The following is a 23,680-nucleotide window of genomic DNA, read 5'->3' as shown; positions in this document are numbered from 1 at the left end:
CAAGTGCACTCCATCCTCACGCCTTCTTCACCCTCCCAGAATATCCTGAATGCCAAGAATCAGCTGTACAAATCAGCTGTTTGCGATACTCCAGAAGCCCTGATGGGGGGGGAGGAGTAGGTCAGTGAGGCCACTGGTGTACAAGAGGTGCAAGGAGAGGGGATATTTGGCACCAGTAGGTGCTCAAGTCCTGGAGTTGGCACCTATGCCTCAGGGAATTCTGTGCTTCTGAGGACATGCCAAATTTTCCAGCATAAAACATTCTGCCCCCAAAAGTACTGCAGTTCCTCCTTTTGCCCACCAGAGGCAGCTACGGCACCAGAACAGCCAGCCCTTCTAACTCTCCATTATAGATATGAAGATTGGTGGAGGGTTGCCCAAAAGAAGTTTGGGGGTGCACAAAGAAAAGCACTAGTGTTTCCCTTCATGCTTTACATAATCAGCATTCTGTGGTTTGAAAGAGGATTTATGCTGCTGTGAACCTGCTGGAAGGGAATAGCAGTGTTTCCCACCAGCCTTCTGCTCCTGCATCCTGAATTACTTCTAAGGGTTCCCTCTGCACTTATACTTTTTTCCTCTTACATGCTCATTCAAGAATGTTAGGTGTCCAAAAAAAGTGCACTCAAACCACTGATGTGTGCCTGCTAACTTAACTTCACCTTAATTATTCTATTTGGGACATAGATAGTCAGCTCTTCCACAAACTGATATGACATTAGCATATTATGGGTAACAGATTCAGAGTATTAAGGCACAACTGAAGAGTGTAAGATTGAAATTTTATGCTGAATGAAGAACATTCGGCACTCTAAATTAAGATTCTTTAATAAAAAGTTAAATATACAAAGTAGTTACACAGTAATTTTTCTAAAAAGGCAAACATTAATCAAGGTACATATTCCCCCCAGAGTAGGTCCATGCATAGAGGGGTCTCCACACATGGATCCTCCCAGAAGCGGGGGTGGGAACTCAGGAATCTCTATGGCACTATCTACTACTCCACCTTCTGTGGACTCAGAGTTCTCACTACAGGGAGCCAGAGCTGAAGCAGAGCAGGCATTATCCCATCTCGTTTCATGGAATGAGAAGTTGCAGAACCCTCCCTCTCCTATAAAGGTAGGCTATTATGAAGCTCATTGGGGGACAGAGCTGTAGCTGAAATATGGAACGGCCATAAGGATAGACTTGAGGTCAGCTTCACTGCAGGGGAGAAAAATCCCACCCACAACCTGTTGTCAACAGGACAACACAGGAGCATCTCTACAAGAGAATCCTTGCAGAGTTTCCTCATTAAGTCACTTTATACAGTTACAAGCTGCAGGGAAAGATAAAATATGGGCCATATTTTCTATTCTATAATAGACTGGTATTTGTCTGTAATGAAGAACATGTTTTTTTCCTCAAGAAAAAAAATTAAATTATAAAAATTGGAAGGACATTTTGAACACAAAAGGGTACGTCTACACTGCGGGCTAAAGTCAAATTAAGATAGGCAACTTCAGCTACGTTAATTGCATAGTGGAAGTTGAAGAACCTTAACTCTGTTTTTAGGGCAGTCTACACTGCAAGAAGTCAAAGGAAGAACACTCTTCCTTCGACTTCCCTTACTCCTCATGAAATGAGGGTTGGGTAAGAAGCCCTTTATTTCAAAATTATTTTGAAATAACGGGCTTGCTGTGTAGACACACGCTCTATTTCAAAATAACTCTGCTGTATAGACATGCCCAAAAAGAAAACATCTTCACTTTATGTATCATTCATCCTACAAAAGTTATTCATGTAACAGAAGAGTGGATAGTAGAGATCAGAAATACTGAACAAAATATTGCATCATTTGCAAAAGCCTTCATGTATGACAAGAAGGATTACAGACAAAGTAAAATATCCCTGAATTACAACAAATTGATATTCCACCTGGAAAATACTATGCAAGCCTCTTAGTTTTTGGATGAATTCTGGGCCAAGTACAGATCACAAACTAACCAGTAAGTCAATCAAAAACCAAGTCTGACTTCCAAAACTCTCTTGGGAACTCAAGCAACAACTAAAAAGCTCTTTGTTTCTATTCAACCTGATATGTAGGGGATGGAAAAGCTTTTCAAAACATTAAAGAGAAACAAGTGAGGTCTGTTACCATTCCAAGAAGCAAATTAAGGTCTAAATTCTGAGGCTGTCAAGCACCCGCAACTTCCATTAAAGTCAGTGGATGCTGACTGGACTCAGAATCCCTCAGGATTTGGCTCTTCTGGCAGAATAACCAGTTTTCCCAGAATTCATTTCTTTGAAACGTTTAAAAACATTACTGCCTTTTTGTACATTTTATGCTCTTTATAGTCCATAGCAATAATATAAATAATTTAGAAAAATATTACAAGTTCCTACATGCAGTTTATCTAAATGCTGTAGAAGTACAGTTAACAGGTTTAGCTAATAATCAGCAAGCCACTTTTCCTTTACAAATATTCATATGAAGAAAGAATCAAGTTAAAAATATTTAATAAAGGGCCATTATTGAACCTTTGCATATCCAGTAAGAAATTCAAACAATCAAAATGGAACAATGAATCAAAGTGATCTGGGATAAAAATGTGTAAGATTTTAGAGCCCTGCAAATCCGTTGCTATCCACTTTATTTCTGCAGGTATCCACATCCACCAATTTTTGTGACTACAGATGTGGATGTAGATACAAATTTTGTATCCATGCAGGGTTCTAATCATTTATAAAATCATCCCATCAGTTACAAAGCATAGTTTTACTTTGGCTTATTTCATGTAGTAGAGATTGGTTTGCTACATTTTATTTCAAAACTGCATCACACTAGACAAATCTAGAAGTTACTCTAATTAACTAAATAAAATAAAATTAAATGTAAGTGTCAACAACAATTTAGTTTATCTTTTTTGGACTGGACTCGAGTCAGCCATAACTCACACGATACCATTAGATCAGACCTGAATTTTCCTAAAAGGTCATCGCATAGCCTGGCTGATGAGGATTTTTTTTACATAGATACAAGTTTATTATAGAAGAGGTAGGCTAATAAGTATGCCATAAAAGACATAGACACTCTCTTCCAACAACTCAAACCTAACATGGCCAAAACTGAACTCTTCCTTTCTACCCAAATTGACCCCACTCCCCCTCAGTCCTGTCACCATTGACACCAGCTGCCATCTAGACCCATAACTTGGTCCAGACTCCATCTTCCCTCATGATTCCACCCAGCCTTTTTTGAAATCTTTGTTTCTTCTCCCATAATATTTCTAAGATGCCATCTTTCTGTGATGGGGTTGTTCCACTCAGACATGCTGGGCAAGGGTTAATATGATGCCAGTTAACCAAATAAAAAAGCCTAACAGGCCTAATGAGAAATAAAGCCCCACTGGGAGAAGAGTAGAGCTTATTTCCATACAGTGTTGAGAGAATCCAGCTGAGGAAGGAGATCTGCAGGAGACAAGGTAGAGTGTTCCCCTTCTCTGGGAAGACATTGAAAACTAGTACAACAGAGTTGACAGACTACTGTCCGGATCAGCTATAAGCCTAAGTAGAACCAGAAGCCCTGAGGCACTGTAGCCCTGAGCCAGGTAAGGAAGATGCCAGCCCCTGGACTAGGGTATTCATTGATGCACAGAAGCCTCTACTTCCATAAGAAAACAGTATACAGTAACAGAGGAACACCAGTGCCAAGATGGCTGCTCACAGAACCCATCTGGAATGAAGGTTTAGGTAATAAATATACATTTCTGTTGGATTTTGGTAAAAGACGGTGTTGGGTAGGACTCTGAAAAGTGGTCTGTCTGGAAAGCTGGAACATGCCAAAGGACAGTGGGAGAAACTGAGGCAACACCAGCATCAGCCAGGAAGGAGAGTGAAAACAGCAAAGTTGCCCCCATCTCAAACACTGTAATTTGCTCCATCCATCATTTGTATCCTCCCACAATACTTATGAACATAAATACAGCCATACTGAGTCAGACCAAAGATCCAGCTAGCCCAGTATCCCGTCTGCGGACAGTACCAAATACAGATGTCCCAGAGGGAGGGAACACAACAGGTAATCATCCTATCATCCAGACAAACAGAGACTAGGGACATCATTCCTACCCATCCTAGCTAACAGCCATTGATGGACCTAGCCTCCATGAATCAGTCTAGCTCCTTTTAACCCTGTTAAAGTCCTAGTCTTCACCACATCCTCTGGCAAGGAGTTCCACAGGTTGACTGTACACTGAGTGAAGAAAAACTTCCTTTTGTTCGTTTTAAACCTGATGCTTATTAATTTCATTTGGTGACCCCTAGTTCTTATATTGTGGGAATAAGTAAATAATTTTTCCTTATTCACTTTTTCTACACCAGTCATGATTTTATAGACTTCTAGTCTTTTCTAAGCTGAAAAGTCAAAGTCTTTTTAATCTCTCTTCATATGGGACCTGTTCCAAACCCCTGAACATTTTTGTTGCCCTTCCACTTCTTCATATACATTTCAAGCTTACTAGTTTTATCTTCTAATTCATTAACAGCTTTTTCACTTGTATGTATCTCTATCCTCTCACCGCCTGGCCTCTCAGCATTGTTAATTAAACTAACCTCATCTGCCCTCTAGTCCACTTCATTCCTGGTCTTTGACCAAGATATTCAATGACGACTAGTGATTTGGGATGCACAACTGGATGCACTTGAAGACAGATGTCCAACAATTTCTTAAAAAAAACTTTACTCCTTTAGGGTGTGAAGCTTAGCAGACAAAATCTAATGTACCCATTCAAAAATCTTGCCTTGATACCTTCTTTCAAGTTGCTTCTTATAAGGAGAATGTCCTCTCTGACCCAATCCCTAATGCTTTAACCTTCTCCCCCAAATGCATCCTCAGTAAATCTCTTCTTCCATAGTGACTAAATGAATCTGACAATGGACAAATTAAATACAATTTTAAACCAATGATCTTGTCAGGGTAAAACATCTTATAAGGTATAGAAATATTGCATGCTTTGATGCCCTCAGTCATTACACTTTGCCTGTCTGTGTGGAACTGTGTGCATAACTTTACTTTGTCAGTACAAAGCCCTCTCCTCCTCCCTTCATTTGCTTCTTGGTTCTCCTAAACTAAAGCTTTAGCGGGCATGTTTATCTTTCATTATGCATTTGTATACTGCCAGACACTGTGCGCTCCTGATCTATAATGGGACCACAAATATAACAGATCAAGAATAATATACATCACCCTTAAATGAACATAATCTTAGAAATGGCAATATGTTATGCTTTTCTAAGTTGCATTACTTCAAAATTTTCAAGTTTTGAAGAAAAAAACTAGGGGAAGGGAAAGAGAAGGCGAGAATGGTTAATTTTATATCTGGAACCAGACCTTACTCTCAACTGAGTCGCTTGTTTTTGAAACAAAAGAAGCTAATGGTTTGGCAAAAAGCAGACATCTACACCAGACTCTGAACTCAATCCTTCAAAGCAGACTTTTGATCTGTAGAGATTTTCAACACTGTTGAACTCTTAGTATCAACTTTAGTTACTGAATGGAAGTTTATGTAACAAATTTAAAAAACACAACATGGATAATTGAGCCACATAGCACATGCACTGCCAGTTTTGAGGATCCAGATGTCATGGTAACCACAAGAGGAAAGAGTTGCTTGTGATGTTTTAGTAAAAAGATTGAGCTTCTCTGTAGGGGCTTATTCATGCCAGTGTTTTATAGACTATCACACAGGAAGTTATTTTAAAAGAAAAAACACATATGTTTAGGTATTTGTGACATTTCAGTTACTGGAGTATATTTTGCATATAACTTCAAATCACAAATGGAAAAATGTTGAAAATGGATGTTTTAAAGATCACTTTTTTTTTGCTTTGCTTTCAAGTGCAATCATCATTGTTACACAGACAACTACAGCACTCAGCACAGCAACATGCTAGCTTGTTTATTGCAAACATAGTATTAACAATATTTGATACTTTTTAAGGTACCAAGCTAACATCAAGGAAAAAGTTAGCATCATTACTTTCATTTTACAACTGTAAAATACCGCTTTTTCAAATGTCAGAAAAGTCTTGGTCAACAGTTGCAACATTTTAACAAATGCTGGCTTTAAAGTGATAGTGCCAAGCGAAATTAGAACCCCAAAGTTCACCGGTTTTAATATGAAATTTTAACAAAACCTAAGTCTAAAAAGCAAGCTCTGTTTTCTATTTTCATTTTTCAACAAATGACTCTTTTGCAATGTTTGCAGCTCACCTACTGCAGCACTATCACAAAGCACTATTTCTGAAACATTCTTTATAGAACCAGAAACTAAAATTTCACCCAAATAGAACATGAAAGTGAAACTGACCATTCTATTTTCCAAAAAGAAAAACAAAATTAAACAGCATTACAGGCAGTCCCCGGGTTATGTACAAGATAGGGACTATGGGTTTGTTCTTAAGTTGAATTTGTATGTAAGTCGGAACTGGTACATTTTGTAGGGGACACTCTAGCCAAACATTTCTTCAGAGCTCAGTTTTATTCTCCCACACCTCACTTCCCTCAGTCCTTTATTCTCAAGCTAAGGTGTCTGCTGAGAAAAGCCGCTCCGCGTCTCCCTGGTCTGCTGGGGGGGGGGGGGGGGAAGAGAACGCTAGCTTCGCGTCTCCCTGGTCTGCTGGGGGAGGGAGGGCAGCTAGTGCGGGGTTGCCTCACCCCGTTTTTAAGTAGGGATCCGATGTAAGTCGGATCCATGTAACCCGGGGACTGCCTGTACAAAAGTGAATCAGCTATGTTGTTCATGACAGCTGGGGTTCATCATTCCCTGACCCAAGAATGAATATTTAAAATATTACATAAGTTCTCTTCAGAGCTTTCCTTATTTTGTGCTAGTGTTTTGCTTCTAGTTCCTGTAACTATTAATACAGAAATACAAATAAGCATGATTACATTTATGAAGTATTTAAAATTGACAGTAATTTTGACAAACTGCTGTGGGACAAAAGTAAGGATGGTCTAGAAGACAGAGCACTGATCTAGGACTTGGGAAATCCATGCTCATTTCCTGGCCCTGCTTCTGACCTCTTATCTGATCTTGAGTAGGATGTTTAAAATCTAGCAAGTGTCTCAGTTTCTCCTTAACCATAATAGGGATACCTCCTTCTAGGAGTAGCAAGAGAACAAATCCATCCACAATTGTTAGATGCTCAGATACTGTAGGGATAAGAGCCCTTTAAATACTTCACTAGATCCACCAAAACCACTCCTTCTCAAGACCTGACAACAGAATCAGTGTGTCCACTACACAAGGAGAAGATGACCTGCAACCTCTGCACCAAAGTTCAACTCTACTGAAGAGCACTGAGCCTCAGCAGGATTTGAAGGCAGGCTGAAACCAGCATAACAGACTATTGGTCAAGTACCCTGCCCTGCTGCTGGGGGTAAGGTAGCAGTGTGACTTCAGTACCAAAACAACTTCACAGCCACAAGCAGCAGAGAGATGACCGGGGCAATTCTGCCATTCCACCACAGCACTCAATTCACTAGTAGCTTGAGCGAGCACTCACTGGAATCCATGGAAGCCCTTCTGTGAACTTAAGTGGGTACTGTACAATGATTTATTTAGGCCATGCACTCAACTCAGAATTGTCCCTCAGCGCTGATAATTTTTAAAATGGAATTCCCTAACAAAGCTCAGAAAGAGTCTAATTTTATACTTACAAAGCTACAGAAATAAGAAATTAAGTCTTAAGTGTGAAAAATTAAAGCTCCGTTGAGGTGTTACAACTGCTGACAATTTACAGAGCCAAATTTCACTCTGGATTCATGCACACAATTTCCATTAATTTCACTGTGTTCACCCATCTGAGGCTAAATTTGTCCCCAAACACTTACCTCTTCAAGGCCAAACAAAAGGTCAAATCAGGTGTTTAGCTTTCTGAAAGAAGAATTGTATTATCACAAGAGCAGAGATTTTTCAAGTTTTCAAACATCTGATGTGTTTCACATATGGACCAAAAAAAAAAAAAAAAAAAAAAAATGCATCCTTTATTTTGTTCAAAAGTGAAAGGATACGAGGTGTTCCTTCAGTTCTACACACCAAGTAGAGACATGCAGCAATTACATGGGTCATCTTTCGTCCACGAGTTAAGTGCTTGCTCACTGCCATCTTGAAAAAGTTAAAAGCAGTATCAAGACAATGCTGGTTGAGTTGCAACTGGTTTCCTAAGTGATGAATTTGACGCTTTCCTTTAAAAAAAAAAAAAAAAAAAAAAAAAAAAGAGAGAGAGAGAGAGAGCTCTTAAAACAATTTTGTAATTAATCCACTTTTTAACAAATGACCAAACTTAAGAAAAACCTTGCTTAGAAATTTAAATTTAGACATTCTTGTGCAACAAAATGCATTCTTTTAATAAAGCACAAAAATAAAAGAAATAATACACTAATGTTATTTTTGATCCTAGAACAATTTCTTAAATCATGTAGCTCTATGAAGATTATGTCCTAAATTTTCAAATGTGTCTACTGTTTTGGGGCATCCAATTAGAAATGCTGATTTTCAGAAGGGGCCAAGTATCCCATTCAAGTCAACCAGAGTTTTAGGTGTCCATTTCTTGGGGGGAGGACAGGGTCTAGATCTGAATTTGGGCAGAATTGAGGCAACCACACTACTAAACATTAAAAATATAGGTTCATTCTTTGTTTAGATGAGATAGCACCCAAAACATGCTGGGCTCTTTTCCAAACAGAAAAAGATTTTCCCCAACGAGTTTGACTGGCATTTGATCAGCTTTAGAGATGAATGTCTTTTAAAAAAAAAAAAATCAAAAAAAGAAATCTTATTGTGGTACACTTGACTAATTGCGGTTCACTTGACTAATTGCAAACAAGTTATACATTTTGTTACAATTCAAAATTGATGAAGTATGTTGGTCTCTTAACAACACAACATCAAAAACAAAAGGAAAGGAGCTTCTGGCACTTATCTTGAAGCTTAATCATGGTTATCGTTGCTAGGGCAGAACTTCCTCTAAACATATTCAGAGCAGAGGCTTCATTTAATTTTGCTGCCAAACTACATTGATTAAGGAAAACAAGATGCGTGTTCACCCTTAGAAGAAATGTACTTTAGGTTAGTCATAATAGGAAGTGGTACAGCTGCTAAGACAGACCTGGAAAGCAAGGTCCAGCCCCCTCTCAAAGTTCTAGCTATGAAAACCATTCCAAGAAGGAATGATAAGGCTGAGTTGGTGGAAAAGATGGGAGAAGTCATGATGAAAAGTACTGGGCTCATTAACAATCAGTGGGTCAGACAATAACAAAACAAAAAACCACCTTTAGTTAAATATTTCAGACAGATGTTTCTACTACATGTTCTTACAGGAAACATGCATCTATTAAATTCAATGAGAAGTTACAAACACGTAAGTATATTTGAAGAAGTGAGTACCAAGTAGTTTTCCAAGTAGCTAATCCACAGCTTTTCATTTCAGGCAACAGTGACAACATAATAATTTCAAGAAAAATAAGAACATATATCTGTAATTCTTTACTTTGACACACCTGATAATCAGGCTTTTCCTCCATAAGCAGCAGTAACAGTATGTTAAGGGAAGTTCATAATATCTGAAAACCCTTCAAGTCAACAAGAAAATTCTAACTTGGTTCCAGTAAAGATACTCCCAGAAATCTAACTACAATTCAATGCAATTCCTCCCAAGCAGAAAGTTGCACACAAATAGAGAACCACAGAACTATGTTAACTTCCCTCTGCAATCCATCAAAAGAAATTTCATCCAATGTAGGAACTTAGAACAATCAAGAAAACGTTTTGGAGAATAGCTACAACTCTTCATGCTGGAGATGCCCTGGACCCACCTATAGCAATGGAAGTGAAAGTGTTCATCTGTTTACATTATGATCAAGCCCTCAAACATATGTACAGTAATTCCTCATTTAACACGTGCCCCCTTAACATGTTTTCGCAATAGCACGATTTTTTTTAGGGAACGTTTTTTAAATTACACGACCGTCCCCAGAATAACACGATTTCCCCAGCCAGGACTTCCCCTGCTTCACTGCAAAGCGGAGGAGGGTTCACCACTCGCCACGCCATTCCCCGCTGACTCCTCCTCACTGGACACCTTTCCCCCTCTCCTCCGCCCCCACTTGCAGGCTTGGCCCCTCTCCTCTGCCCCCGTCGCCAGCGGCTGCGTAGGGCTTCCCTCACCTTCCTGCAAAGCAGCGAATGGTTTGCTGCTCGCCGTGCCGTTCCCCGGAGACGCCCCCGCTCGCCAGACGCAGTGCAGGTCCCGGAAGACCTGTTACAAGGGCATACTCCCAACCCAATCCCCCATACCTTCTCCTCCCTTTGCCTTCCCCAGAGCCAAACACCTCCCCTCCTTGCTGTAACCCAGTCCCCTTTCTCCCCCAACCTTATGTTCCGGCCCCAAAGGACACCACTGCTTGAAACGCAACCCCCACCTTTTCCATTATTTTCAATGGGAAAATTGACCCCGCATAACACATTTTCACTTAACACCATCATTTTCTGAAACATATCTATAGTGTTAAATGAGGAATTACTGTATTAACATTTTGTAACCAAATGGGTAAAAAATGTCAGTGTCTCTAATTTGCTCTTCATTTCAAAAAGGTGGCTTGATGTTTTCTTGTACAAAAGTAAATTAAAAATCACACAAAACAGTACCCACTCTCTACAGGTCTTTTATCAGAATAATCACATTAATCAATGCAGTTCTTTCCCTTGCTTTCTTAAGCTGGGACATGATAGTCAGCAATTAGGCTTCTATACAGGAACACAAAACATCTTGTATTCCTTTTAGTTCCTTCCTTTACCCCAAACTTAAAGCATCTTCACATAAAGGTAACAAGAACAAACCTTGCCTATTATATATTTTTGTTGCCCTATCACATATGGGCAGATTAGTGTGTTTTGCCTGTCTTCTTCCTACCTCACCTATCTGATAACTTTCAGGGCTGTAATATGTAACTGAATTTAATTTATTAATACCACAGTAATTCTAAGTCTTCACTTTTGAAGGGCAGCTGTAACCACATATTTAGGGCATAAGAAAAGAATCTATGGATAACAAATTTTATTTCCCATGCCCTTGTTGCCACAAGCACACATACAAATGGGGACAATGAGTAGCAATTCTTCAATGGATAAAAATATATGGCGAAGAAGACTTGAAAACATTATCTAATGAAGCCAATAAATACCTTTTAGAACTTCAACAATAAACTAAATTCAGTACTTAATACCACAAAAGTTTGGAGAAAGGAGGATAGAAACACTAGGTCCTTGAGGACTTGCTGCCTGAAAGCTGAGCCTAATGCTTAAACTGGCTACAGCACTTTGTAAAAATATGCAGACACTTCCTGGCTGTTCTCCTTACCCAAAAATGATGCTACAGCTTTAGTGGAATGGGTTACAATTTTATAAGTATAACGTACTCAATTCCTTGTAGGACTGGTGCATGCAAAATTCAAACCCCACAAGCAGGCCTATGAAGTCAGTTACAGAAAAGTTTGAGCTTCATGCAAAGTTGAAGAGGGAGCTTGTGAATTGAAAGAGGGGGTGGAGATGTTCAGAATGATAGACTAAAATGCTACTGACATTTTCTATGGACTGGAGGAGGAAAATGTGGATGTCAAGAAGAGGAGTAATTAAAGCAGATGACGAGAGGAGAACCTGACACAAGAATGTTCAGCATTAGAAAGAAAAGAACAGACTGCAGAAATGAGGCAGATAAGCGGAAGGACTCAAGACACTCCCTGAGTATGTAGGACAAGGAAGGGGGAAGAGCCAAGGGCAACTTCCAGTGTATGAATTTGAGTGCTGGGGAGGAAGGTGGTTGATGGTGAGGTTATGAGGGAGGAAAAGCAGTTTGGTTTCCATGATGTTAAGACATAGCAGAACTTGCTAGTTCCATTTTTTAAAATATTCATTAATTTCTTCAGACAGTGATGAAGGAAAAAAAATAGAGAGAAAAAGAATAGAGGGGCAGGGAGATAACGGAAAGGATGGAGTGGTACATAATGTGTGGATTGTAAGGAAAAGAGGGAGGAGGCTGGATGATATAATCAATAAGCAAATGGAAAAGAATATCCAAAGTTCAAATACAGTAAGACTCCAACTGTCCAGCATCCAGTGGTCTGGCACTCCTGATAGTCTGGGTTCCAGTTGGTGCCAGAAATGTTCTGGCAAGCCGGACAATTGGAGCTGCTCTGCCCCTGGCTTCCCCAAGTCCACCGCTGGTCAGTTTTAGCAGCGGTAGACTTGGGGAAGCCCTGGGGCAGAGCACCCTAGCTGCTCTGCCCCCAGCTTCCCCAAGTCCGCTGCTGCTGAAACTGACCAGCGGCTGATTTGTGGAAGCCCGGGGCAGAGTACTGCCGGGTTAGTCCTGCAGCGCCAGTCAGGTGAGGGGCAGCGCTGAGGGACCAACCCGGCAGCACCCCAGCTGCTCTGCCCCCGGCTTCCTCAAGTCCGCCGCTGCTCAGTTTCAGCAGCAGCTGACTTAAGGAAGCTGGGGGCAGAGGAGCTGGGGTGCTGTCGGGTTGGTCCCGCAGCACGGCCCTCTCCCACGCTGTGCAGTTTGCCACCGACCCCTCATAGTCCCCCTTCTCTGGCATATCTGATAAGCCAGCACCCCCAGGGTCCTAAAGGTGCCGGATCATCAGAAGTTTACTGTAGTAAAAAGCAGGCTAGTACTGACATCTAAGTGCTGCAAAGAGAGAGGCCAACCCATCTTCCTGCTTGACTGCTACTGCTCCCAACCGTTGGAGGGAAAAATCTCTGCTATTTCCGTGTCTTAAAACCTCTGCTGATGTTGTTTGCTCAAACTAAGCTGTAAAAATCAGGATTTGTAAACTCAGCTTTAGAAGGTTGATTGATTGTTCTGTAATTGAAACTAATTTTAGGTTGTTCATGATTAATTTTAAAAGCAAATTTTTAACAGAAGTTGTGTCAGATACTTATTCACCCAAGAAGATTCTACTGTTGAGATAAAACTAATACATGTTTAATCCTTAAACAGCTGAAAGGCTGTCTTGCTAGAGAGAAGTGTGAACACACATTTATCTTTAATGAAAGGTATTCCTTAGCTATCTGGCATTAAAAGATTAAAAAAAAATCACTCCAAGCACTTCAAGCAGAGCTATTGATCATAACAGTATATTGTTCTTCACTGCTATCAAAGCTTATTTGTGCTTGGTTTTAATCTCTATTTTGTGTAGATGGTGTTTTTACATCAAATCACATTTATATTCGTATTTTTAAAAAGCATAATTATTCTTAGGTGATTTCTATAATGCATATCTACCATTTAAAAGTTAATTGTTACCATTCTCATAACAGATGGTACATTACTGCTGATCCGCACACTTATTCCAAACACCCATCTACCAGGGATGTTAAAAAGCAAGTATTTCACTAATCATGTAGTCGATAGAATTGTTATTAACTACACAATTAGTCAGTAAGTGAAAGCAAGGTGCTCAGTCCTGGCTTGCACCAGATCTGGGAGCTACACCTACTGAGGCTCTGCAGTTTAAATGTAGTAGGTAGCAGCACTAGGGCGGAGGGAAATGGACGGGGCAGACAGCACCACAGAGACAGTGCTGGGGAGAGGGGGGAAACCAACTTTTAAGATTCCTGGATTGTTCAAGACAGAGGAAATGTGTTTATGACTAGGTGATCTGGCCATTTTTAAAAGAAACGGGTTTTTAAAAGTGCCATTTTTCAGCCATAACAAAAATGTCAGAACTTGCTCTACAGAATGTATAAACTACATTGCATTTAACAATAAATAAATTTCATAAATCAGCAAACTGAAGAAAATTTCAAGTTACAGCAGTTGACTCGTTGCTCATAGATAATTTTCCAAGGTTAAGTGCCATCAACTTCTGCAGAATCTGAGCTTCTATTTCATTTTAAAGACTAAAAGACATTTCGATGTGACGTAAAACCTTTTAATACAAATGGAGTACAAACTGATGCAGTGTTTTCTGTCTGCTAGCAGCCAACTTCTGTGACTCTGCATGGTAAGAGATCTTCTAAATTGTAGCAGAGTGAAAACAAGAGCCTTGCAGCTTTCAGTGTTCTGCAGAATCCTGTGGGCATCAGTGAAACTGAAAAGAATCCTGTTAATGAAATTCTGCAGCCGCTTGAAAAAACAGGAACGGTAGCAGAGGAGCCTGGCATTGGAGTTATGCAACGAGGAACTACAAACTAACACTGCAGAAGGAATAGAGCAACAAAAACATTCCTCAATGCAACATTCTATATAGCTGAGACACTGATATGCACTCCATATCTCAACAGTCTAGAGGAAAAGGAGTACTACCCTCTCAACCATGCTCACAGATACCATGGGTCTTCAGATTTATCAAATGCCTATTAGATGGAGGCATATATAGAAGGTAAAAAGCCTCTGAGCAGGGTACAGGGAAAAACCCTGATACACAAGACTGCCCACACTGATCAGACCAATGGTCCATCTAGCACAGTAGCTTGACTGTGAAAGTGGACAATATTTCATTGAGAATGAACAGAATAGGACATCTGGGCCAGTATCCTGTATTCTGAGAGTGGCAAGTGCCAGACACTTCAGAGTAAATGAACAGAACAAAGCAATGATCAAGTGACCTATCCTATCATCCAGCCCCAGGTTCTGATAGTCAAGAGTTTTCGGGATGCCCAAGACATGGGGTTGCTATCCTGACTGACTGGAATGGGTCTACACTTGCTCCTGCTTCAGCTCAGGTGCTGAACTTAATGACTGAAAAGCGCTGTCCAGACCTACATTTCTATGATTCTAAGATAAGGTGGATGAGGAGGCAGAAAACAGGACTGGAGGAGGGGATGAGAAGTGGTTGAGAAAAAGAAAAGACTGTTACTGAAAACTATAGAAGAGGAGAAACATTAACTACAATGGAAAGATAGAGAGAGAGAAGTCAACTGCATGCAGGAAGAACAAGGAGATATATCAAAAATAAGATGTCTGAAGTTTAATACAGATGTCAAACATTTTGCATTTAAAAATGACTTCTAGTTTTGCCCAGCTGTTCTATTCCTTCACATAAGAGGGCTAGTAGCACAAAACTTGGTCCTAGGGGTAGTAGATGTCAGGTAATTTTTTCTTCTTAATTTGTCGCCTTTCAACTGGATATTGCAGTTACAGATGTTCCGTATGAATTTCATTATGTGCTGACAAAGGAAGTTAATGACTGAGCTTCAGCCTCCATATTTAAATCTTTCTTTTAACTGCTAGTCTTAGATTAAAAATAAACTCAGGCTAAATTGCAATGACTCTTGGGTATAAAATTATATGAATTGATTGTTATTTATCAAACATATCTTGAACCTGTTGTGGCTTTGAATGAAAAGTTATGGTTAAAGAATGTGTCATATTTCAGCAGAATTGCCATTCCAAAATTTCCTCAAATTTTAAGACTGCCCACACAAAAATTTCTTAAAATGAAAGATGAAACTATATTCTTCAACATCACTGGTATGCCCCTGACAGAAAAATGTTATCACACTGATAAGGGTAATATATGTCATTTGAATCTACATCTGCTGATGACCTTTCTGGGAGAAAGAGGTTCTTTCTTTTTCCCCTACAGTCCTAATCTAGTTAACAAAAAAACAGAAAAAACAAACAAAAACATAAAAATAGCCATAATGGGTCAGACCAAAGATCCTTCTAGCCCAGTATCTTGACTTTGATAGTGGCCAATGCCAGGTTTTCAAAGGGAACTGAAAATTATAGGCCATCATCAAGTGAGCCATCTACTGTTGCCCATTCTCAGCTTCTAGCAAACAGACACTAGGGACACAGGCCCTTCCCATTCTGGCTAATGGTCATGGATGGACCTATGCTCCATGAATTTATCTAGTTCTTTTTTGAATCCTTGATCTTCACAATATTCTCTGGTAAAAATGCTACAAGTTGACTATGCATTACGTGAAGAAATACTTCCTTTTGTTTGTTTTAAACTTGCTGCCTATGGTGGCCTCTACCTCTTGTGTTATGAGAAGTAAATAGCACTTCTGTGTTTACTTTCTCCACAACAGTCATGATCAGGCCTTGACAAGCGGCGGCAAGCTCCGCTCAGCCGCGCGGTTTGGCACGCTGTGCATGCACTGATTGCGCTGCGACGCCGTGCTGGCTTAAAATCTACTCGCTTCGGGCGAGTAGATTGACTAATTTGTCGAGCCCTGGTCATGATTTTAAAAGTTCTATCATATTCCTTTTTGTCTCTTTTCCAAGATAAGTCCCAATCTTATTAATGTGTCCTCATACAGAAGCAGTTCCATACCCCTAATCATTTTTGTTGCCCTTTTCTGAACCTCTTGCAAATCCAATATATCTTTTTTGAGATGGGGCAACCACATCTGCATGGAGTGTTCAAGATATGGGCATATCACTTTGCTTCTATACAAATCCATGGTCTTACTCTCTATCCCTTTCTTAATGATTCCCAACATCCTGTTTGCTTTTTTTTTTTTTTTTAATTGACATTGCAGAGTGGTTTTTGTCAGAGAACTATCCTCAACAACTCCAAGAGTGGTAACAGGTAATTTAGACTCTATCGTTTTATATGTATAATTGGGATTGTGTTTTCTAGTGTGCATTACTTTGCATTTATAAACTCTGAATTTCTTCTGCCACTTTGTTCCCCAGCCACACAGTTTTGTGAGATCCCTTTGTAGCTCTTTGCAGTTTGCTTTGGCCTTACCTACATCTGCAAAACGAACAAATTAGGCCATGTAGGTTTAACTTTTTAACCTCAATAAAGACACAGAACGTATGAAAAGGAGGGGGGAAATCCCTGAAATTTTAGGGGATAATTAAATTGTAAGTATAAAATTAGTATGACTTGGGATTGATGATGTGAAATTAAAGGAAAAAACTTCCTAACTGGACAGTATAATAGGCTCCCCAGGAAAGTGGTGGAAACCCGCACTGCTTGGGACATCTGAATCCTGACACCACATGAAACAAGCTTGCAATGGAACAATTCTATGTTGGTAGGAAGGCAGAAGTTTAACAAATTGAATCATCTAGCCTATGTTTCTATTTCAATAAACATTAACACCTACAAATCCTAGACAGTCTCCACCCATTAAAAGCATTTTGTGGGACTGATGCATACAGAATAGGAAAATGTATTGGGTGATTCAAAAAATCGTTTTTGACTAGCAAGGTCCACAGATGCATTTCACTGGGTATTTCAGCCTGCTTTTAGGTTGATGGAGGAACAAAATCTATCTTGTCACTGACAGCAGGGAATGCCCAACCAGTGAAATTTCCTCCAGTTGGGAATTTCCAAGACCCATTCTATGTTCCTAAGTTACATATTGCATTAATTATACTTTGAAAAAAAACACAATGATTTCTGTGGGGATAATTTCCCCTAATGAAATAAACCCAAATCTTTGGACATCACATCATCCAGAATAGAGATGAAAACTATTCATATTTCCAGCCCACTCTGAAGATACTTTATTAATCAAAGAAAATTTCCTTTCAAGTAAACAAAGATAGATTTTCCTATTCATTATACAAAGTGTACCTCCAAGGTTGGAAACAAGATCACCATTTTAAGTATGCATATACAAAATCAGTTAAACTATTTATCCTCCATATTCCCCAAGGCTGTAAATCATGGAAAGACTTATGCTGAAAATCAGTACTAGCTAAAGACAGAATGATCAATATGTAAGCATTTGTTAAATCTCCATATTGATGGCCATGTCATCACCTACTGGAATTTGCTTAACAGAAGGAAGAAACTTTACTGAATTTGCTTTGGGAATGAATCCTTCCATAGTTATGAGAACAACTTGGCCGAATTGAACAAATCTCCCAACTTCATACAATTGTCAGATTGGAGATCACCAAGGTTAAAATCTACTTTAATGGATGGGATTTAGGATGACAATTTACTGGGATGAATGGGGATAGCATTAAAAGGACCAGAATGACACTCGGAGGTTGTGCTCTATGACCCTGTAGGCTGGAATCAGGGTGGCTGTCCCATGGAAGCATGTAATGGGAGGATCTATATAAACCTTCCTTTTCTTCTTCCCCAATTCAATCATGAAAATCACTCAAGCTCATTAACATAATAGAACTTCTTAAGGAATCACTTTAGAATATAATTATATAACTTGCTTTGTGGCAGATTCTCTTTTAATGATTTTTTTCTTTTAACAAGGATTCTCATTGCTTCACTTTTCTTATATTCCAACTCAGAAGAAGACTCTTTGGATTGGAAATGGTAGCCAAAAAAATGTTATTAGTTGACTGATTAATTATTTATATAAATAATAAAAAACAACCAATAGTTCTGTAGCACTTTACAGATTAACACAAAATGTAGACGGTATCATGAGCTTTCACGGGCACAACCCTCTTCAGGTGAATGGTTGTTCTTTTCATATCCTATGTTTGCAATGTTCAACTGATGACACAAAGAAGCATAACTTATGAATTCATCTTAAGAGGAAAATATAGACAGCTCTCACTTCTATTTGTGTACAACTAAAACAATACAGTATACCCAGACTGATAGCAATACAAATATTTAAACTTTCAAGAGATTATCAGTGATAACTCTGTTTTTAGTTACTCTGTTTTCTGCATTTTTAAACCCATTTGTCTGAAGCGTTCTACGCTTAGTCTCTGTACGCTGAGGTTCCATTCCCTTCATGTTTGCTTAAAAGTGGGTCAGGCATTTGCGTACAAGCACAACAAAAAACTTCATCTTTCGATAAAGTAACTATAGCTTCCACGATTTCCCATCCTAATGCAATTTCTAGAGCTTGCCCCTTACTAGCTTGTTTCCCCAGATAACTTGTCTCCCATGTCTTTACGTAGTGGATCTAGCATCCTACCTAGGAACTCATACCAAGTAGGGAAAAGTTTTAGAGAAAACTGAGCTTGATTTTTCTATGTATGATCCTTCTATCTGGTCCAAAGTCTTCCTAAGTAGGGCAAACAGCCATAAACTAACTGAACAGAATGCAAAAGGGTGGTGGGAGGGGAATGTAAGGCATTAGGACTTAACATTTCTCTAGAAGCCTCCATCTGTATCTTACCTTCAAAAGTCCAAAGCTTATGTACCTAAACTAAATGACACCCAGAAAACACAATTCTAAAGTTACTTCCACCCTACACAAACATACATGATTCTTCTGAGTCTCTTTGATCAAACATGCATGCGGCAGTATTCTTATATCCACTACTATTTGGCAGAAGAATAGGCGCCTTGTAAGTCAACTTCCCAATGAAGAAATTACTAATGTGTAGTATGGGTATCCTGCTGGTGTAACTTACTGTATTTATACATTCTACAACAGATATAACAGCATACAGACAATCCCTTTCAGAACTATTGACCAAACGCCAATGCTCAGTTCTCAGGGAGCAACTCCACCCTCAAGAAATGACTTAGAGATTAAAGACAGAGCAAATTTATTTGTGGCTTGTCACAGTTCCTAATCAAAACTGCATAATTTTCTTCCAAGACTAAATGTTTGCTTATGTGCTAAAAAAAAATATTGGTAAAAATGTGTGCAACTGCACTATCTAGTGACTGCCACTATAAAAATATTTTAATACATTACATCACATTCTCAAATATGGGATTTGAGTACAAGAACTGATTTTAATTCTGGTCATGAATAATATGAAAATGTCAATCAACATGTAATGCCTCAATAAACAGAATAATACCTTGAGACCTCACTAAAAAGAACAAGACTTCTTAGTGTAAGTTTAATCAATTTCTGCTGGTAAATGGGGAAGTCACTATAACAGTCAATTTAAGAAATTCAGGCATTCCTATATGAATGGTTTAATATATCAAAGTTCATTTATCATTTGTCTGATAAAAATGTTTATGTTCTCTGCTGAAGAAAGAAAATCTCTAAACTAGTCAAGCCCAAATTATTAAAGTGACAGCCTTTTAAGTGGTTAAGAGTTAAAGAAAAAGAATAAATCATTTCAAAGTATACAGTAAATATTTCTAAACATTTCAATAACAGTTTTAGAAATATTGTTAGGCTATTAATATCTAATGCTGTTCAAGATGAAGTGTCAAAGCACTTAATATCACACTGAAAATTCTTCAGAGAGTTTGAAGAAGAACAATGCAGTCCATCTAAAACAAAGGTAATAACAAAAATCCTCTTAGATATTTCTTCTAATCTTTTTCCTTTTTAAACTGCATGGATAAATTAGCAGTCTGCCCAGCTGGGGGAAGGAAGAAAGACGCATATAGGCCTGCAAGCAGTGTGTCCATCTACTAGCAACAGTCAATGAAGAGAACATTTTTAAAAAGCTGCCTGCCCAAGTCACGTCAAAATACTAGAAGAAAAAAAACAAAAACAAAAACAAAAAAACACCTTCCTCCACTCTGATTACCAAGGTATGAAAATACCAGGACTGTGGTATATAAATATACAAGTAAAAAAAAGAACTATCACAGCCAAGTCAAAGCAAAATGCAGGACAATGTAGCACTTTAAAGACTAACAAGATGGTTTATTAGATGATGAGCTTTCGTGGGCCAGACCCACTTCCTCAGATCAAATAGTGGAAGAAAATAGTCACAATCATATATACCAAAGGATACAATTTAAAAAAATGAACACATATGAAAACGACAAATCACATTTCAGAACAGGAGAGGGATGCGGGGGGGGGGGGGGGGGAAGGAAGGAAGGAAGGTAAGTGTCCTCTGGTTGTTGGTAAGAATCATCTTGAGGTTAGGTGGTTGTCTATAGGAGACTTGGGTCTGTCTCCCAGAGCCTCTTGGAGTATGGTATCATGTTCCAGTACAGGACATACCACACTAATACCAACCCTGGTACCTTCCCTTGTAACAAACCCCGTTGCCAGCTTTGTCCACATATTCATTCTGCTGATACCATTATTGGACCTAACCAAGTGAGTTATAAGATCAAGAACACATATTCCTGCGCATCCAGAAATATAATTTATGCTATCATGTGCCGAAAGTGTCTGTCTGCTATGTACATTGGACAAACATCTCAGAAACTTCGCCAAAGGATTAATGCCCACAAAACAGATATCAGACAAGATCACAAAGAAAAAAACAGTTTCTTGCCATTTTAACCAGAAAGGACACTCTCTCAATGACTTAACCACCTGCATTCTGCTACAAAGACCTTTTACATCTGCACTTGAAAGGGAATCCTCTGAACTGTCATTCATGTTAAAATTCGACACTCTCCGGGAAGGAATGAACAAACACTCAAACTATCTTACCCATTACCAAGATAGCTTCCCCAATTATCACCTCTAATACCATTAGCTCACAGACATCCCACTCTCCCCACCTCTAATATCATCAATTCACAGACACTTACCTTCATTCCTTCCCCCCCCCCCGCATTCCCCCTCCTGTTCTGAAATGTAATTTGTCCTTTTCATATGTGTTCACTTTTTAATTGTATCCTTTGGTATATATGGTTGTGACTATTTTTTCTACTATTTGATCTGAGGAAGTGGGTCTGGCCCACGAAAGCTCATCATCTAATAAACCATCTTGTTAGTCTTTAAAGTGCTACATTGTCCTGCATTTTGCTTCAGCTACCCCAGACTAACATGGCTACATTTCTATCACTATTCAGCCAAGTCAAAGGATGAGTTAATTTCAGATGCAAACCTCTGTCAATGAGGGAGAGACTACATGTATTCTTTTCAGACCAACAGTGCTGACAAGCTGCAAAAAAATAGATTTTACTTCACAGGCTACCAATAGAGACAAGAAAAAGTATATGCAATCTGTAGGAAAATATTGTAGTTTGGGCATACAGCTCATTGTTTTTCTATAAAGATACTGTTGAAAGACATTGCAGTGAAATCAAAATTTTTACCACCCACAAATATGAATATACCAAAGAAATAGAAGTGGGTTAAATTCTTTTAAGCCAACTCAAGAAAATGGTCTTTGTCCATGAATGCTCCATGAGAAACAGAATCTTTTCCCCAAAGCTTGTAGAATCCTAGCACATTGTAGAGCCACTACTGTAGTGTGATGGTGCATTGCTGCCATATAGCGACCCCTTCTGTCCAAGCATAATGTGGCTGGCACTGCCTTATTCAGTTTCCTCCACAAAGTTTGCCTCCTCTGCTTCCCAAATATCAATGCCAAATGATAAACTCAGCCCCATTTACAGCAGGAAAAAAACCTAGCTAAATTGTCTTCAGTACACAAAAAGGTTCTTTTGCCCACTAAGCTCTGTTCCCAAACCCTTAATAGCGTCTTTCAGGCTCTGATATAAAACACTTTTCCTCCACAGGCTTCCGTTCCTTGCATCCTTCCCTTACTCCAGTACAGAGCACTGGGCCCCAAAACTGGCAGCCCTGGAGAACCAGGTCTCCTGCAGAATCAGGCTCAGGATCTTCCACAGCAGTCTTCCTATTTGCTGTGGTTCCAACCCACAGACAGATCTCAATCTTTTTATAAAAGCTCAGCCAAATATTAAGTTATCATCTGATCTGACTTAGCACTACCCACTCAGGATGGAACACAATTAATTATGGGACAGTTGTAGCAGATCCTATCTCCCCTTAAAGGGGTAAGTCGCTTGCAGTTTCTTTAGCAAATGCAAGACCCCCATCCAGCAGTCATTTAGGCCCATGTATTTGACAAACAAAATAAGAATATAAGAATGGCTATACTTGGCAAGGAGTTCCACAGGTTGACTTCACGCTATGTGAAGAACTTTCTTATTAGTTTTAAACCTGCTACCCATTAATTTCATTTGGTGTCCTCTAGTTCTTCTATTATGGGAACTAATAAATAACTTTTCTTTATCGGCCCTCTCCACACCTCTCATGATTTTATATACCTCTATCATATGCCCCCCATTAGTCTCCCCCTTTCTGAACTGAAAAGTCCCAGTCTCTTTAGCCTTTCCTCATATGGGACCCGTTCCAAACCCCTAATCATTTTAGTTGCCCTTTTCTGAAACTTTTCTAGTGCCAAAATATCTTTTTTGAGGTGAGGAGACCACATCTGTACACAGTATTCAAGATGTGGGCATACCATAGTTTTATATAGGGGCAGTAAGATATTCTTTGTCTTCTTTTCTATCCCTTTTTAAATAATTCCTAACATCCTATTTGCTTTTTTGACTGCCGCTGCACACTGCATGGATGTTTGCGAGAACTATCCACCAAAACTCCAAGATCTCTTTCCTGATTAAGTATCAGAGGGGTAGCCGTGTTAGTCTGAATCTGCAAAAGCGACGAGGAGTCCTGTGGCACCTTATAGACTAACTGAAGTGTAGGAGCATAAGCTTTCGTGGGCAAAAGCTGACGAAGTGGGTCTTTGCCCACGAAAGCTTATGCTCCTACACTTCAGTTAGTCTATAAGGTGCCACAGGACTCCTCGTCGCTTTCCTGATTAGTTGTACCTAAATTAGCCTCCATCATATTGTATGTATACTTGGGGTTATTTTTTTCCAATGTGTATTACGTTACACTTATCCACATCAAATTTCATTTGCCATTTTGTTGCCCAATCACTCAGTTTGGTGAGATCTTCTTGGAGTTCTTCACAGTCTGCTTTGGTCTTGACTATCTTGAACAGTTGAGTATCGTCTGCAAACTTTGCCACCTCACTGCTTACCCTT

General features: G+C 39.2%; 1 protein-coding gene across 10 annotated transcripts in view; it reads right to left on the bottom strand.

The window, feature by feature from the left end:
- Positions 1–23,680, bottom strand: part of BRF1 (BRF1 general transcription factor IIIB subunit) — a 270,488-nt gene that overhangs the window by 191,089 nt on the left and 55,719 nt on the right. For 3 of the 10 annotated variants that reach the window (XM_075926416.1, XM_075926414.1, XM_075926413.1), the window contains exon 3: positions 8,054–8,227. The exons of 2 other annotated variants lie outside the window; for them this stretch is intronic. In XM_075926416.1, the coding sequence (XP_075782531.1) occupies positions 8,054–8,227 (174 nt within the window). Of the gene's footprint in view, positions 1–7,873; positions 7,920–8,053; positions 8,228–8,960; positions 9,489–23,680 lie in introns of those variants that run through there. 5 more of the 10 variants (XM_075926418.1, XM_075926415.1, XM_075926422.1 and 2 more) reach the window with 5 other exon arrangements.

The sequence above is a fragment of the Pelodiscus sinensis genome, chromosome 4 (genome assembly GCF_049634645.1).
Source record: "Pelodiscus sinensis isolate JC-2024 chromosome 4, ASM4963464v1, whole genome shotgun sequence".
In the NCBI taxonomy this organism is placed as follows: domain Eukaryota; kingdom Metazoa; phylum Chordata; order Testudines; family Trionychidae; genus Pelodiscus; species Pelodiscus sinensis.
This window is presented reverse-complemented; position numbering and strand designations above follow the sequence as displayed.